General features: G+C 44.9%; 1 protein-coding gene across 2 annotated transcripts in view; it reads right to left on the reverse strand.

The window, feature by feature from the left end:
• LOC147634320 (mitogen-activated protein kinase kinase kinase YODA-like) overlaps nucleotides 1-13,329 on the reverse strand; it is a 64,431-nt gene that overhangs the window by 26,538 nt on the left and 24,564 nt on the right. For both annotated transcript variants that reach the window (XM_086805464.1, XM_086805463.1), the window contains exons 4-11: nucleotides 12,446-12,533; nucleotides 12,264-12,326; nucleotides 12,000-12,160; nucleotides 8,026-8,101; nucleotides 7,819-7,878; nucleotides 2,046-2,153; nucleotides 1,694-1,912; nucleotides 783-1,597 (exon numbers count right to left, since the gene is read on the reverse strand). In XM_086805464.1, coding sequence (XP_086661590.1) covers nucleotides 977-1,597; nucleotides 1,694-1,912; nucleotides 2,046-2,153; nucleotides 7,819-7,878; nucleotides 8,026-8,101; nucleotides 12,000-12,160; nucleotides 12,264-12,326; nucleotides 12,446-12,533 — 1,396 coding nt within the window. In that variant the 3' untranslated portion in view covers nucleotides 783-976. The remainder of the gene's footprint in view (nucleotides 1-782; nucleotides 1,598-1,693; nucleotides 1,913-2,045; nucleotides 2,154-7,818; nucleotides 7,879-8,025; nucleotides 8,102-11,999; nucleotides 12,161-12,263; nucleotides 12,327-12,445; nucleotides 12,534-13,329) is intronic.

Raw genomic sequence — 13,329 nt, forward strand, 5'->3', positions numbered from 1 at the left:
CGCACAGGGCAGCAGGGGGGAGCGAAGCAAGCGGCGCTAACAGGGCGGCGGAAGCGAACAGGGCGGCGGCGGCGAGCAGGGAGGGAAGGCGGCGGGAGCGAGCAGGCGGGAGGGGGTGACAGAAAGTTCGAACAAAGAGGGGGCGGCGAACAGCAGGCGGGAGGGGAAGCGAAGCAGGCAGCGCTAACAGGGCGGCGGAAGCGAGAGAGAGAGGGGGGGGGGGCGCAGGCAGGCAGCGGGAGGGGAGAGCGAAGAGGGCAGCGGGGGGGGGGGGGGGGGGGGGCGCAGGCAGGAGAGAGAGAGAGAGAGAGAGAGAGAGAGAGAGAGGCGACAGCAGGCGGCGAGCAGGGGAGAGATGTGAGAGAGAGAGAGAGAGAGAGAGAGAGAGAATGCCTTCAAAAGACCCAAAGGGTCTATAAGACCAAAAGTGTATCCATGATGAGTATTGAACCATGGAAAAGAAAAATTGTACAAAACTAGCAACATAAGCTAAAGTATCCATGTGATGCTACATGAGAAAGAAAGAGAGCGCTTTTAAAACCCTAGCAAAGACATTTGTGTGAGAATGCAGTTTGACTCATGTCAATCAAGAAATATTGTTGAAAAAAAGTGTGTTTTCTACCTTCGGAATTTGTTAACTGAAACCCCCCCCCCCCCCCCCAAAAAAAAAAAAAAAAATCACTTTAAAAAAACCTAGTCTATGAAGCCCCACTCATAGCATAACTTGAATTGCTCCTCCGGAGTTGAACATTTGTTTAACAGAAATAAAACTCAGCAGTTACCTCAGAGTATCTTGCATTGCCCTCGAAATCCTGCAGTAGCAATTTCTTACAGCTTACTGTCCAATGGAGGATACTTTCCATCAGCACTCATCAAAATAGCTGAATCCACTAGATAAATCTCCAACATTATGAGAGTTGTCTGCAAACCAGACCCATTGCAACCTCAGAAATGGGAAGCCCTTCAACTTCACGTGTCAAATCCTGTGTCTAGAATCGGCATGATAGCTAGAATCATGGCTTTTGACATGGCCAAGTAAAGTGGGAGACCCTGGTTGCAAGGGCATTGCATAATACTGCTGAGGGCTTTGGGCAAAGCGTTGAGAATGGTGTTCCATCCTGTAATACGTACTGCCCATATTGAATCTTTGAGATGCTTCTATTTCATCACCTGGGGCGCGACATGCAGCAGTGGCCAAAAATTCTTCACCCCACGGGTGCAAATTTTGGTGTCTTGGACTGCTATCCGGAGTCTGACTATTGACCCAACGAGGTTCAGTTCTAGCACCTGAGTACTTCTTCAAATCTACTCTAACTGGTGATTTGGGTGACCTTGGTGACTTTGGAGACTTCATGAAAATTTCATGAAGAGGTGATGATTTCATCAGAGTATTTCCATGATATGCAACACCTCCATGCACTCCAGCCGGAAAGGTTGAATTGGGCACTTGAGAAGATGAAGATAGTGGTGGAAAAACATTGAAATTCGGATCCTCAGTGTAGAACTGAGGCTGACAGCTCACAGAAGGGGTTGGTGGAATAGAGATATTGCCACCATAAGAAACAGTGCTCTGATGCCACTTGGCCTCCATCACTCTCTGCAACAAGCAATCCAATAAAGCAGTGTTAACACTCCATCTGCTAGCTTTTAACCAGGTTATAGACATAGAGCATATTCAGAGAGTGTCATTTACCATTCCTTGCATGGCTGAAGTTACTAGTTCTGTTACACCCAGCTGATAATCGCATCGATGTATATTAACAAAGGGATGTTCCAGAAGTTGAGCAGCTGTTGGGCGTTTATGTGGGTCACGTTGCAAGCAGCTTCTTAAGAATGTTTTCCCCTCTTCTGACAAAAACTTAGGAATGAAAGGGATCTCCTTGCTGTTGCCAATTTTAAACACAGCTGCTATCTGGTTTAGCCTACAGGACCTTGTTAGCTGCTGATTAAAAATGTAGGAACAAGGAGCACCGATTTGCAACTTCCTTTTACTCTTCCTTTAGTAACGCAATTGACAAACTGAATCGAGTTGCAAAAGAACTCACCCCTTCAAATTCACTCCATGGTGGTTTACCGGTGGCCATTTCTAAAACTGTACAGCCAAGACTCCAAATGTCCACAGCAAAATCATAACCATTTATGTTTCTAACAACCTTCAAAAAACCAAACCTGCCTGGATCAGATTCAGAAATTTGACTTATACTTTCTTAAAAAGTGACATTTCCGCATAATGGTTCCCCTGAAGTAATGATGTCCCACATGCTGACACCCTAAATTTCTTTATGACACCCAACCAACATTATCACGAGAGACATTTTGAGGTTTTATCCATTTCACTTTTTTGAAACTTTGTTATAGAAGGAAGCGCTGGGGGAGCCCCGCTAGACATGAGCTCCCCACCTCCCTCCTTCCAACGCACCCTCCCTGCCGTTTGTCTCCTGCCCACACTGTCAGCCCTTCCCAGGCATTTCTCCCTTCCCACAAGCTTTTTGCATTGAAGTGCACACCCCCCCTCCCCCCAAATTCTTGCCCCCCTGCCCCCGTTTCCTGCTCCTCTGGCCCCCTCACCTGTGTCTCGCCCTTCTCCCACTTTCTGTTTTTTGTTTCACAAAACCCCCTTTTTCTTTCCTGTTATTGGATTTTCCGCCCTACTTCTGCCCCCCCTGCCCCTGTATCCTGCCCCTCTGCACCTAGTTCTGGCCCCCTCACCTGTTTCTCTCCTGTGCCTCGTCCTTCTCCCGCTTTCTGTTTTTTGTTTCACGACCCCCCCTTTTTCTTTCCTGTTATTGGATTTTCCACCCTACTCCCCATTCTTTGGCCCCCCCTTTTTGGCCCACACTTCCCCCCTGTTTTTTTCCCCACTTCACATCCGGGAGCCCAGTTAACACCTTCTTCACATGACCACGAGTGCCCCTCTCATCTTTTCCTTTTGGAGGACTCCATCATAGTCACCAGAAACGAGAAACGGGAACGGAAACATTCGAGGAATGGAAACAGGGAAACAAGTTTTTAGGGGTGGAAACGGCCGTTTCCTGTGACACAATCACTTGGGAAACGAGAAACGGCCATGGAAACGGATGGGATCCTGAAACGGAGAAACGCGTTTCTAGGGAATGAAACGGCCGTTTCCTATGACTATGAACTCCATGGCAGCCACTCCATCGTCCCCGACCAGTACTGCCCTCAACTGCCAATTTTCTGATGAGGACCTCCAGCTTCTGTCCTCTTCCATACCTCCATGAGAACCACCACCTTGGTTTCCGAGTTTGTTGGTAACACTCCCACTTGTGGCCAGATTTGAGATCTGCAAGCCACCCTTGTTTGCGAGCAGGGGTGCATGGTTGACATCCAGTTCCTTGGCATTGCGAACATCTGCATTGAAATCGACTAGGCCTCTCTCACAAAAAATACCATGGCATTGAGCTCCATAACAGTACAAGGCACCCATGTGTACTTACTAGGTGGAGATAGGGCTTCTTCTCTCTAGACTTTCACCCGTGGCTCGTGTAAACAACTTCCCAATCATGGTCTGCTTCCCGGGCCTATCTTCGAGCATCTTCCGGTGATGCTCCATCAGCCAACTTCTAGAGAGACTCCATACAACAGTAGTGACTACCGCCATGCATAGGACTCCCTACCCTTCAAGTGCTCATAGCCTCTCCAAAGAACCTCCTCTGGCACCTCCCAATCCCATGGCTAGACATTTCCCATTTCCTGCAGCAAAGTGAGTTTTTTGGTTTACCATGGTAGTGTTTCTTCCACCAACATGTGGGCCACTGACACCCACTGTGCGCCCCTACCCTCACCACCACCATTGCTCTCACTTAGGGCTAGTGCACACCCCTCCCCCAAGGCATCATCCCCCGAGTTCCGACGCCTCACAAGCCGCCCTATCCCAACACTCCACCCCTAGCCCCTCACGGGTGGGACACGCCTCCTCCTAGAAAGTGCACAAACACAAGCAAGAGCAAGAAAGGACCCAAGCAGGAATGGCATACCCCCAACCGCCACCCATGATGGAAATGGACTAGACAAAGGCGGTGCCACTCACCAAGCGTACCGAAATAACGGTCCCACAATGAAGTGTTAACTCACATTTATTTTAGTACACTCCCGCCAAAGCCTCAAGAGGAATAGTCGGGCAAGTGAGACCACTCACCAAGCATACCGAAATAACGGTCCCACAATGAAGTGTTAACTCACATTTATTTTAGTACACTCCCGCCAAAGCCTCAAGAGGAATAGTCGGGCAAGTGAGACCACTCCCGTTTCCTCCGCGAGGTCCCATACAAGGGCCCTTCATAAGCCCCCCTCCCATATAACGAGTGTCACCAGACCAAGGGGCCTCCCTCGATTGGCTACCCCATTGGAGAACACCCCCCCCCCCCAACACCAGAAAACCGAAGCTCCCGCAGATTCATTGCCAGTCGACTCAGCAATTCACACCCCCCAACCGTTGGTGGCCCCTGCCCTAGAATAATAGTCACAAGAAACATTTCATCTATTTCGTCGCTTCAAAGGGTTTTGTTTGTCAATCCTAGACGAAATAGAGAGGTTTTGAAGTGACACTTGTTATATAAATATGATTCTATACCATAGAAAGTGTAAAAAATTGGAGAAAAGTTAGAAATAGGGCAAGTAGTGGAGAAATTGCAAAAAATCTCAATGATTGGAAGTGCAAATAGTCAAAATGAAGAGCTGAATGAGAAATTGGGGAGGACTATTGATTGAAAGTGACATTGGGAATTTGACTATCTTTTTGGTTTTGGTCCAAACAAAATGCATGAGTCACTTGAGGAAATTTTGGAAGCGAAATCACCACTCCAAAAGACCTCTATGCTCGGTAAGAAAAGATGTTTGGGCGAAACAACGTTTCGGACAAGACGTTTCGCCTTGTTTCGAAACGTTTCGACATAGAAACATTTCATAGGTTCCATAGGGGACAAAACGGGTTTTCATGTTACTATTCTCACAATCGATTCAACGCTTCTCCAACCTTGGGGAGACTATTATTGCTTCCTTTCGTGCATCAGCTCTCCCCCCACACAACCCTAGTGGCCCCCTCAGATTGTGGGGCACCTAGTGGACTATGCGTTCTTCAAGTGCCTCCCAATCAAGAAGAGCTCCTTCATCAAAGTGCTAGCGCCTCTTTGTGTCTATGTTCCCACATCAGCCCATCCCACCGAGCATGATGTCGGGGCCACTATCTTCTCCTTCCACTGAGTGTCCCCAATTTGGGAGTGGGACTGTGTCTTAAATGCAACCAGTATTCACGACTAGGTCTTCAAATTTTCCCAATTCATTGCACAGACACCATCAACAAGGCCTTGCCAACAACGAAAATAGGGCTCAATTGCTCCAATTACAATGAACCAAACAACTTGTATCATGTGGGAGGCACAGGATGCCCACCGCTTTGTCTTCTTCCACATAAGCTATGTGATAGAGAAGGGAGTCTACAGGTACTTGCATTGCAAAGACATTCATCCTGAAGTCACATGGAGTCGGCTAATGCATCCACTCCCAAACGTCAAAGCAATAAGATATGTCTACATTGTACTGCTAAACAGTGATTTGGAAATCGGAAGAAAGATAAGAGGAGGAAGAAGAAAAGAGAAAGAAAAGGAAGAAGAAAGAAGAAAAAAGGGGAGAGAGAAGGGAAAGAAAAGGAATAAGAAAAGAAGAAAAAGGGGAGAGAGAAGGGAAAGAAGAGGAAAGTGGGCCAATGAGGTGATAGCCCAAGTGGTGAAGGTGTTTGCCTAGGACCAAGAGGTCTTGCGTTCAAATCCCCACAGGGTGCTTCCTTCGCAACGTAGGATAAAATGTGCCTGTGGGTGGTGAAAAATGGTAACTACGGGAGGATCTTGGGTCTAAGGCTGGCGGGGGGGGGGGGGGGGGAGGAGAAATGAGGAAGGTGGAGGAGATAGAGGAAGAGAAAGAGAAAAAAGAAGAGGATCAGAAGAATAAGGAGATGGTGACTAGATGCAGCAAGGCAGGAGGAAGAGAACAATGTAACAGCAGGAGAGTCAACTGCACAATTCCGAGTTGTCACATGCATGTGACATGACTTCATGAAGACGTGTAAAGGGTAAACATAGGCAAAGAGGGTGGAACTTAGTGTGGCATTGAGTGAGTGTGAGTATAGGTCAGGGCTTGCACACGCAAAAGATGTAGATGCAGGCCTATGAGGAGTTATAGCCGCCCCAAGGCACATGGCCTTTGAGTATGATAAAGCCGAGAACTGAAGATCGACGAAGACGGTTATTCGACATGGTTGGAATACGCAACGCTGCGTTATGGCAAAATCAGTAGCAAATCAGCATGGAGCAGAAATGGACAGGTTAGAAGCAGTTTTTGAGCGATTTGGGGCAGCCTAAGCATGTGCAGACCAGGCTGACTAACGGGGACAGATTTTTAGCCTTTGGAGCAATTTTGGGCAGCCAAATCTTGTGCAGACCAGGCTGGCTATAACCGGGCACATTTTAGACCTAGTAAAACACACCAAGGGACTTTTGTCACAGTTTTTTCGGGCTGACTGACTTGTGTTAGTTGGAAGGGATTTTCCCTATGAAAGGCCCCTAATCCTCTCATTCATCATCATCTTCCACTTCAGCCCCCAGAGCAGCAAATTTTCCCACATGTGCCCTGTGAGAAGTCTCAGACACCTGAAATCATGAGAGGCAGGCAACCAACCTGCCCCTTCACGCCGTCACGGCAATCAGAACCCCATGAAAATTGACGGACAGATCCAAATGCAAAGTACCAGACGGGAAGTGACGGACGGAACCGGAAGGAGGTAGACCGAAAATTGTGCACAACGAGGTCGTCATATTTTCATTCTCGTATAATTAAAGTGGATACTAATAGTTCAGTTTTTTTTTTTGTTGTTGTTGTCTATGCAACCCAAACGTAAATTCAATCGTGTCGACTAAATTGCTTCCGCAAGGCTTACCTTACACAGGCTAAGAGTTGGGCCATGCACAAGCATATAACCAAGGTACATCAAATTGATATTTGGCCTTCATACTATCTGTGGGTTGATTCATTTCTGTATTTTCAAATTTCTTTTTTTCCTTTATCTTAAGAAGGGATTTGCTGAATATAATATGTATTCACTCTATATATATATATATATATATATATATATATATTCACTCTAAACCCTATATTAATTTATTAATGCCCACTACCGTAGCATATCCTAAGGTCTGGCAAACACCTGTGCTCATACGCACTACCGTAGTGTATCCTACGGTCTGGCAAACGCCTCTGCTCAACAGCGAGAGACGAGCATGCAACAGCCCACAGACAACGCCACCGCCTCCTCCGCCAAGGCCCTGACCACGCTTGCCCTCCTCCTACTCCAGCAGGCCGTCAGCAGACACGTGCACCCTCCTCCTCTGAAATACCTCGTTTAATTAAACCTAATTAGAGATATTACATAGATAATCAGCCCGTTAATATTCACGGTTAACTTAGGCTTAAGAAAGAGATCCTCAGCCTAATTTAGGTGTTCTTTACAAATTCCTTCAGCTTTGATTATTTACGCCTTGGTCCAACCCCACAGACACTGGACCTAATTTTCAAATCACAGCCACTTCCACACACATTGGCCAGCCCTCTAGGTCCTGATTACCTAGCCCCCTTAGGCCAAAAGAAAAACCCTCAGGACGTGTAACAATCATCCATGTGACTACAAATCGAAGAAAGGAATCCAATCAAATGGATTGCATAGCGCACAGCAATCCAAAGATAAGGAATGAAATTTAAGCATCATACCAGCATTAAGAACTTACTGAATTCATCAGTTGAACTTACCTCAGGAGCCATCCAATAAGGGCTCCCCTTTAATGAAAGAGGAAACGATTGAGCAGAAATCTGCACCAACCCATGAGAGAAAACTTGTTGTGTAAGCAATGTAAAAGGTGTTGAGGTGAAGTCTCTTGCCATGACATATATTTGTTAGTGTGAACTTGACTTAATTGATCGTCAGAAGCAATACATATTGAAACCAAAGCAACTTACATGCTTGGCCATTCCAAAGTCAGCAAGCTTTACAACACCTCCTTTGTCAACAAGAATGTTGGCGCCCTTTATATCTCTGAAAGTGTAACCAAAATATTCACATCTAGCACCATTTCATGACACTAAAATCTCTGACAAACAAAAAGGAAAACCCAGCAGCCTGTCTGAATGCCTAAAATAAAGTTTGCATATAAAGTTGCATGTTACATTGGACATGTTCTATGAAAATGCAAAATCAGAATCTAAACACATAAAAGTTTGCATGTATGCTTCCACTCTTTCGTGTTGGGTGATTCCTCAGTCGACACTGGTGGCTTTGCTGCTCTGTTGTGGCCTGCTGTGTCTTCGCGACTGTGCTCCGTAATCAATCTTTAAAAATATAATTTTCTCGTTTTTCTACTCGATATTTTTTTTTAAAGACATGCCTATACGCATTGATAATAGGTAAACAAGGACCCATATGTATCTAGATAAACTAGGACATGTGTGCATTGTCCATAACAAATCACTACTACAAAATCTTCCAGCTGTGTATTTGTGTAAAGATGCGTGCACCTGTGTCATAATCTACGTTAGCATCTGCACAGAAATAGTAACCATAATTATCATTATGTGTGCATCATGCTGGTCGATATACGTGAGCTTTGTGCTTAAGGTTTGTGAGAAATTAAGGTTAGAGAACTGAACTGAAGCTACAGCTATGGAGGCTTGAAGATGCCCACGGTGGTGTGTGTAGTAGAGAGAAAAAAAAATGTAATAAACTCAAATGGAGAATTAGAGAATGCACGACTGAATGATATGCTTAATTGATGATAAAGCTTACACCATGTACATGCTTTTATAGGCTCAAAAGCCTTATCTTTGACACATCATATTACATCACTACTTATCACATTCGCGCATAAAACGGCTATAAGAGGTGGTTCACACACACTTATTCACTTCCTCACATAAGTGAGCGTTCACATACGAAGGCTCGTTCACACATGAAGCTTCAATTATCCAACAAACCCCCTTTGGAGAGCAGAGGTGGTGAGACCCAACACGCAAAGGAAGTAGCTACCTTCTAACTCCATCACACGCTACAAGGGAGCGTTCCAGCCATGCGCACCTCCCGTGCCATGCTCATCCTCCAATCAGCAAGTGACCGAGCTAGCAAAGTCATCTCTTCGTCACCCCTCCTAGCAAGGATAAAAGATAACATGGAACCTTTTATAAGTGAAGGCGATACAAATAAAGGAAAGAACACATAGGGGTTATTTCACTCAGATTTTAGGGGACTCGGAAGAGAACCCATGACTCACACATAAATTGGAAAAGGTAAATTTTTGGAAGTTTAATGACTTCCATGCCAACGATATGTCAATGTAGGCCTTTTGCATCGACGTTGACGCTTGGGCTGTCTTTTTAGGCTCAGGGACCAAGGCAGAGAACCTTGATGTGCACAAATTTGAAGCTACAAATGAAGAAACCAAGGTTTTTGATGATGCATAGGCATCAATTTGATGCAGGATGCCTGATTTTGGAAAAGCCCCAAAGAAAAGGAGCTCTTATTTGTTGACTGTCTCCATATTTGGGAAAAACCCCTAAATTTTGCTGTGGCAATGCCTCCGAATTGATGACTTAATCAACATTTATGGGAAAGCCCCAAATTTATCATACTGAAGTGGCCTTAATTTTTGACAACCCCCAAATTCAGGAGAATGCAAGATCTTCAACTTGGCTGATTTTCATTGATTTCTGCAAAAAACCCTAAATCTTAAAAATGTGAGAGCTCTAATTAGACGATTTTTACTCTGGAATTTGCACGAACTGGTCATGCTGTGGAGACGTGCTGAGATAGTGTCGCTGCCAGAGCAGGCGAATTACTGACGACATGTACAGGAATGATTGGCACGGGTAGAGCAGAAGCGTCAGATGCAGGCAGTTGATGCCTATACGTGTGAGTGATGCTGGGCCGCAACAGCAACAGCAATATCAGCAGATTGTTGGCGGCGAGCAGCAGCATAGCAGGGGCACTAGGCAGGAAACAGCATAGGTGGCAGGCAGGCGGCTGCAATAGGCAGCACCAGGTGGTTGATAGTAGCGCACATGTGGCAGCTCGCTATTGGCAAGAGAATCCAGGTGAATATCGGCAGGCTGTAAAGTTGGCTGCTGGTGATGATCTCTCACAAACAGCAGTCGGTTGTCAGCAGAGTGGTGCAGAGCAGCCAGGCACAATTCTTAGCGATTCAAAGGCATTGGCACCAATAGCAGCAGTTGGAAGGAGGTGGCACCAGACTACTTCGGATCTGGCAGGTGGCAACTCTCCAGCTTAACAGAGATCTTCAGATGATTGCAATAGGCGGCAGCCTAACCTAGCCCTGATACCAATTGTGAGAAATTAGGGTTAGAGAACTGAACTGAAGCAAGAGCTATGGGTAGTAGAGAGTGAGAAAAATGTAACAAACTCAAATGGAGGACCAGAGATTGTACGACTGAATGAAATGCTTAATTGATTATAAAGCTTACAGCAAGTACATGCTTTTACAGGCTTAAAAGCCTTATCTTTGAAACATCACATTAACTGGGGCAATGACATCACTGCTTATCATATTCTCGCAGAAAACGGCTATAAGAGTTTGTTCACACACACTTACTCACATAAGTGAGTGTTCACACACACATACAAGGGCTGGTTCACACATACGAAGCTCCGAATACCCAACAAGGTTGTACTTGCACTAGTGTGCATTCTAAAGGAATGGATGAAAGAATGAATGGTATTTCTATCTAGCAAAAATATAATTCCCTCCATCTATCTAAAGCCCAAGAGTGTAGGCTTGAAGCTCCTTTGAGATGCTAGTGTTGCACATATTATCCCATTGATTCACCTTAAGACTGTCTTTGCCTAATCACAAGCAGGGTTCCTTAAGACTTTCAATAGGATTGAGCGGAATCGATGGATCTTGAGCCCTTAAAACTTCCGCCTTGACAAGGGGTGATCTATCCAATTGACTCTTCCATTCCAAACTGTATTATTACCTGTAAACAGACTCCCTTGCAAAGCTTCAAAATACTTTCAATATAAACTCACGAATAATTGTTGTGAAAATGAGAAGCCAGAAATGAGAAAGCAATCAGTTCCTAAGAGACGCAAAGATCACCGAGCGGGAAGAACTTGGAATCGCAAAATAAACTCGGGTATATAAGCAAGCTATGCCAGTGCAAATTGCCCTTTTTTTTTCCAATTGGCCTTTGGCCCAAGATCCTCCCATAGTTACCAAATTTCACCGTCCGTAGACAACCGCCCGCAGGCGCTTATTTATCCACCCGTATAGGCGATGCCGCCGAGGAAGCACCAAGGGGGGCTTTGAACCCAAGACCTCTTGGTCCTAGGCAAACACCTTCACCACTTGAGCTATCACCTCATTGGCTGCAAATTTCCCCTTTTACACATTCCCCACTCCTACAAGAGTCCCAACATCCCTCTCAGGCTCCACTCTATATTTGTGCAAAGTATGCCGCTGGTGGACAAACTTTGCTGGAGGCTGCATTTGAAAAAGTGTGGAACATTTGGAAGGTGGTTGGTCTGCCAGGTCTACTGACTGTTCTAAAAAATCCTGCAACCAGAGAAAAACTCATTTAAGCTGAATACTAGCAGTCTAGTCCCAACGTGCAAAAGGCTAGATCTGAAGTGTAGAATTTTTAAATCCCTTGGTCCAGCCATATTCTTAGGTGAAGGCAACTTCGAGCACCTTTCTAGCCGATTTGTACTACCGGTTCCTGCTACTAACTTCTCTTGCTTCTTTCCCATTCCTAAAGCCAGCCCATGATACCGATTAGCACATACTAAATTAACAATTCTCCCTGTCCATTATCAGTTACCCTTTGTGATTAAGTGTTGTAAAGGCACCTTTGCTAGAATATCAACATGGCAAAAAACATAAGTGTAACAACTTTTTCATGCTCTTTAGTCAGTCCAGAAAAAGAACCTGTGCACTGTGTTTTTTCCATGAAGATAGGACAGCCCCGAAAGAATCTGTCGGGTATAAACCCGCATGCAGCTCTCACTCAAAGGGCCATATTGCTGGATAAGCTTATGAATAGATCCATTAGACATAAGCTCAAGATAGATATACAAACGATCATCAATCTACACCAGCCAATGCAAAAACACAAAAATAAGTCACCTGGACACAGACACAACTTGTCAGCTAACCAATGAATGAGGGACTTATTCTTAGAGAGGGATTTACCATTTCGCTCCCATAATACTGTACAATGTTTGCATGCTTCATCTGACTTAGCAAAGAGACTTCCTGTAAAAGACAGAGGTTTTACATTTTATGAGTAGGATGTTGGAATGTAACCATGTGACATTAGAGATGTACATACAGGGACATCAGATATAGTCAACTGAACACAGGCTTATAGGCACCTGCATAAGTTGCTTTGCACTCTCCATAGACTTCTCATTATCTGGAATAATCACCACCTCTTTTATTGCACAAGATTGCCCACTCTCACTGGAAATCAAAGAAAAATTTTAGAATCCAAAGCGTACTTTTTTTAGTAAGCAATTTATACATGCAATAACTTTTTTTGTTGGTTCACATACACCTTCCAACAGCAAAAGCATGGAAGGCAAGCTTTGGCAACTGTTCCATAAAAATCCAAAGGTACTAGATTCTCAACATAGCAACAGCGTTCTCACAAATCCAAATTATAGTGGGGACCTATCACATGCACCTATGCACTCAGCTGCAATGTGACACACTAACTCATCATCTATCATGTGCATCCGTTAATCCCGATGCTCATGGACATGCTTATCCTCATCAGCGCAAGATAAGAGGCAGAATATGGTCCGATTTGATAAGTCTTGGCAGCCCAAACAATGCCCACGACATAGCCCAATGGTTGCGGCACAAGTTGAACACATTATATGGCTTTTTGGACAAAGTTTTGTGGGCTAAAAGGCAAAACCGACTCCATTACGAATTTCTATCTTTTCCCTATAAATAGGATCATTAAGCATTCATTAGAATCATCATTCAAAGATCACAGTCTGCAAGGCAGCATGGACACAAGGGTGGATCAGCACAAGCTTCTCTTGTCCGATTGCAAGTAGAGGGTTGCAAGGATCGTTGGTATGCATCATGAAGCTGTGAATCAGCAAGATCATTGTATATATAGCATGTTTTGGCAATATACAGTAGATTAGGTCTATCTCTCCTTCTCTTCTATGTCCTTGCTAAACATAGGATTAGCGTTAAATCTTCTTTGCTTAGTATTAATCAAGAACACGCTTCCACGTGCATG

This window comes from Cibotium barometz, chromosome 11 (genome assembly GCF_041138505.1).
Source record: "Cibotium barometz isolate CiBa-2024 chromosome 11, ASM4113850v1, whole genome shotgun sequence".
NCBI classification, from domain to species: Eukaryota; Viridiplantae; Streptophyta; class Polypodiopsida; order Cyatheales; family Cibotiaceae; genus Cibotium; species Cibotium barometz.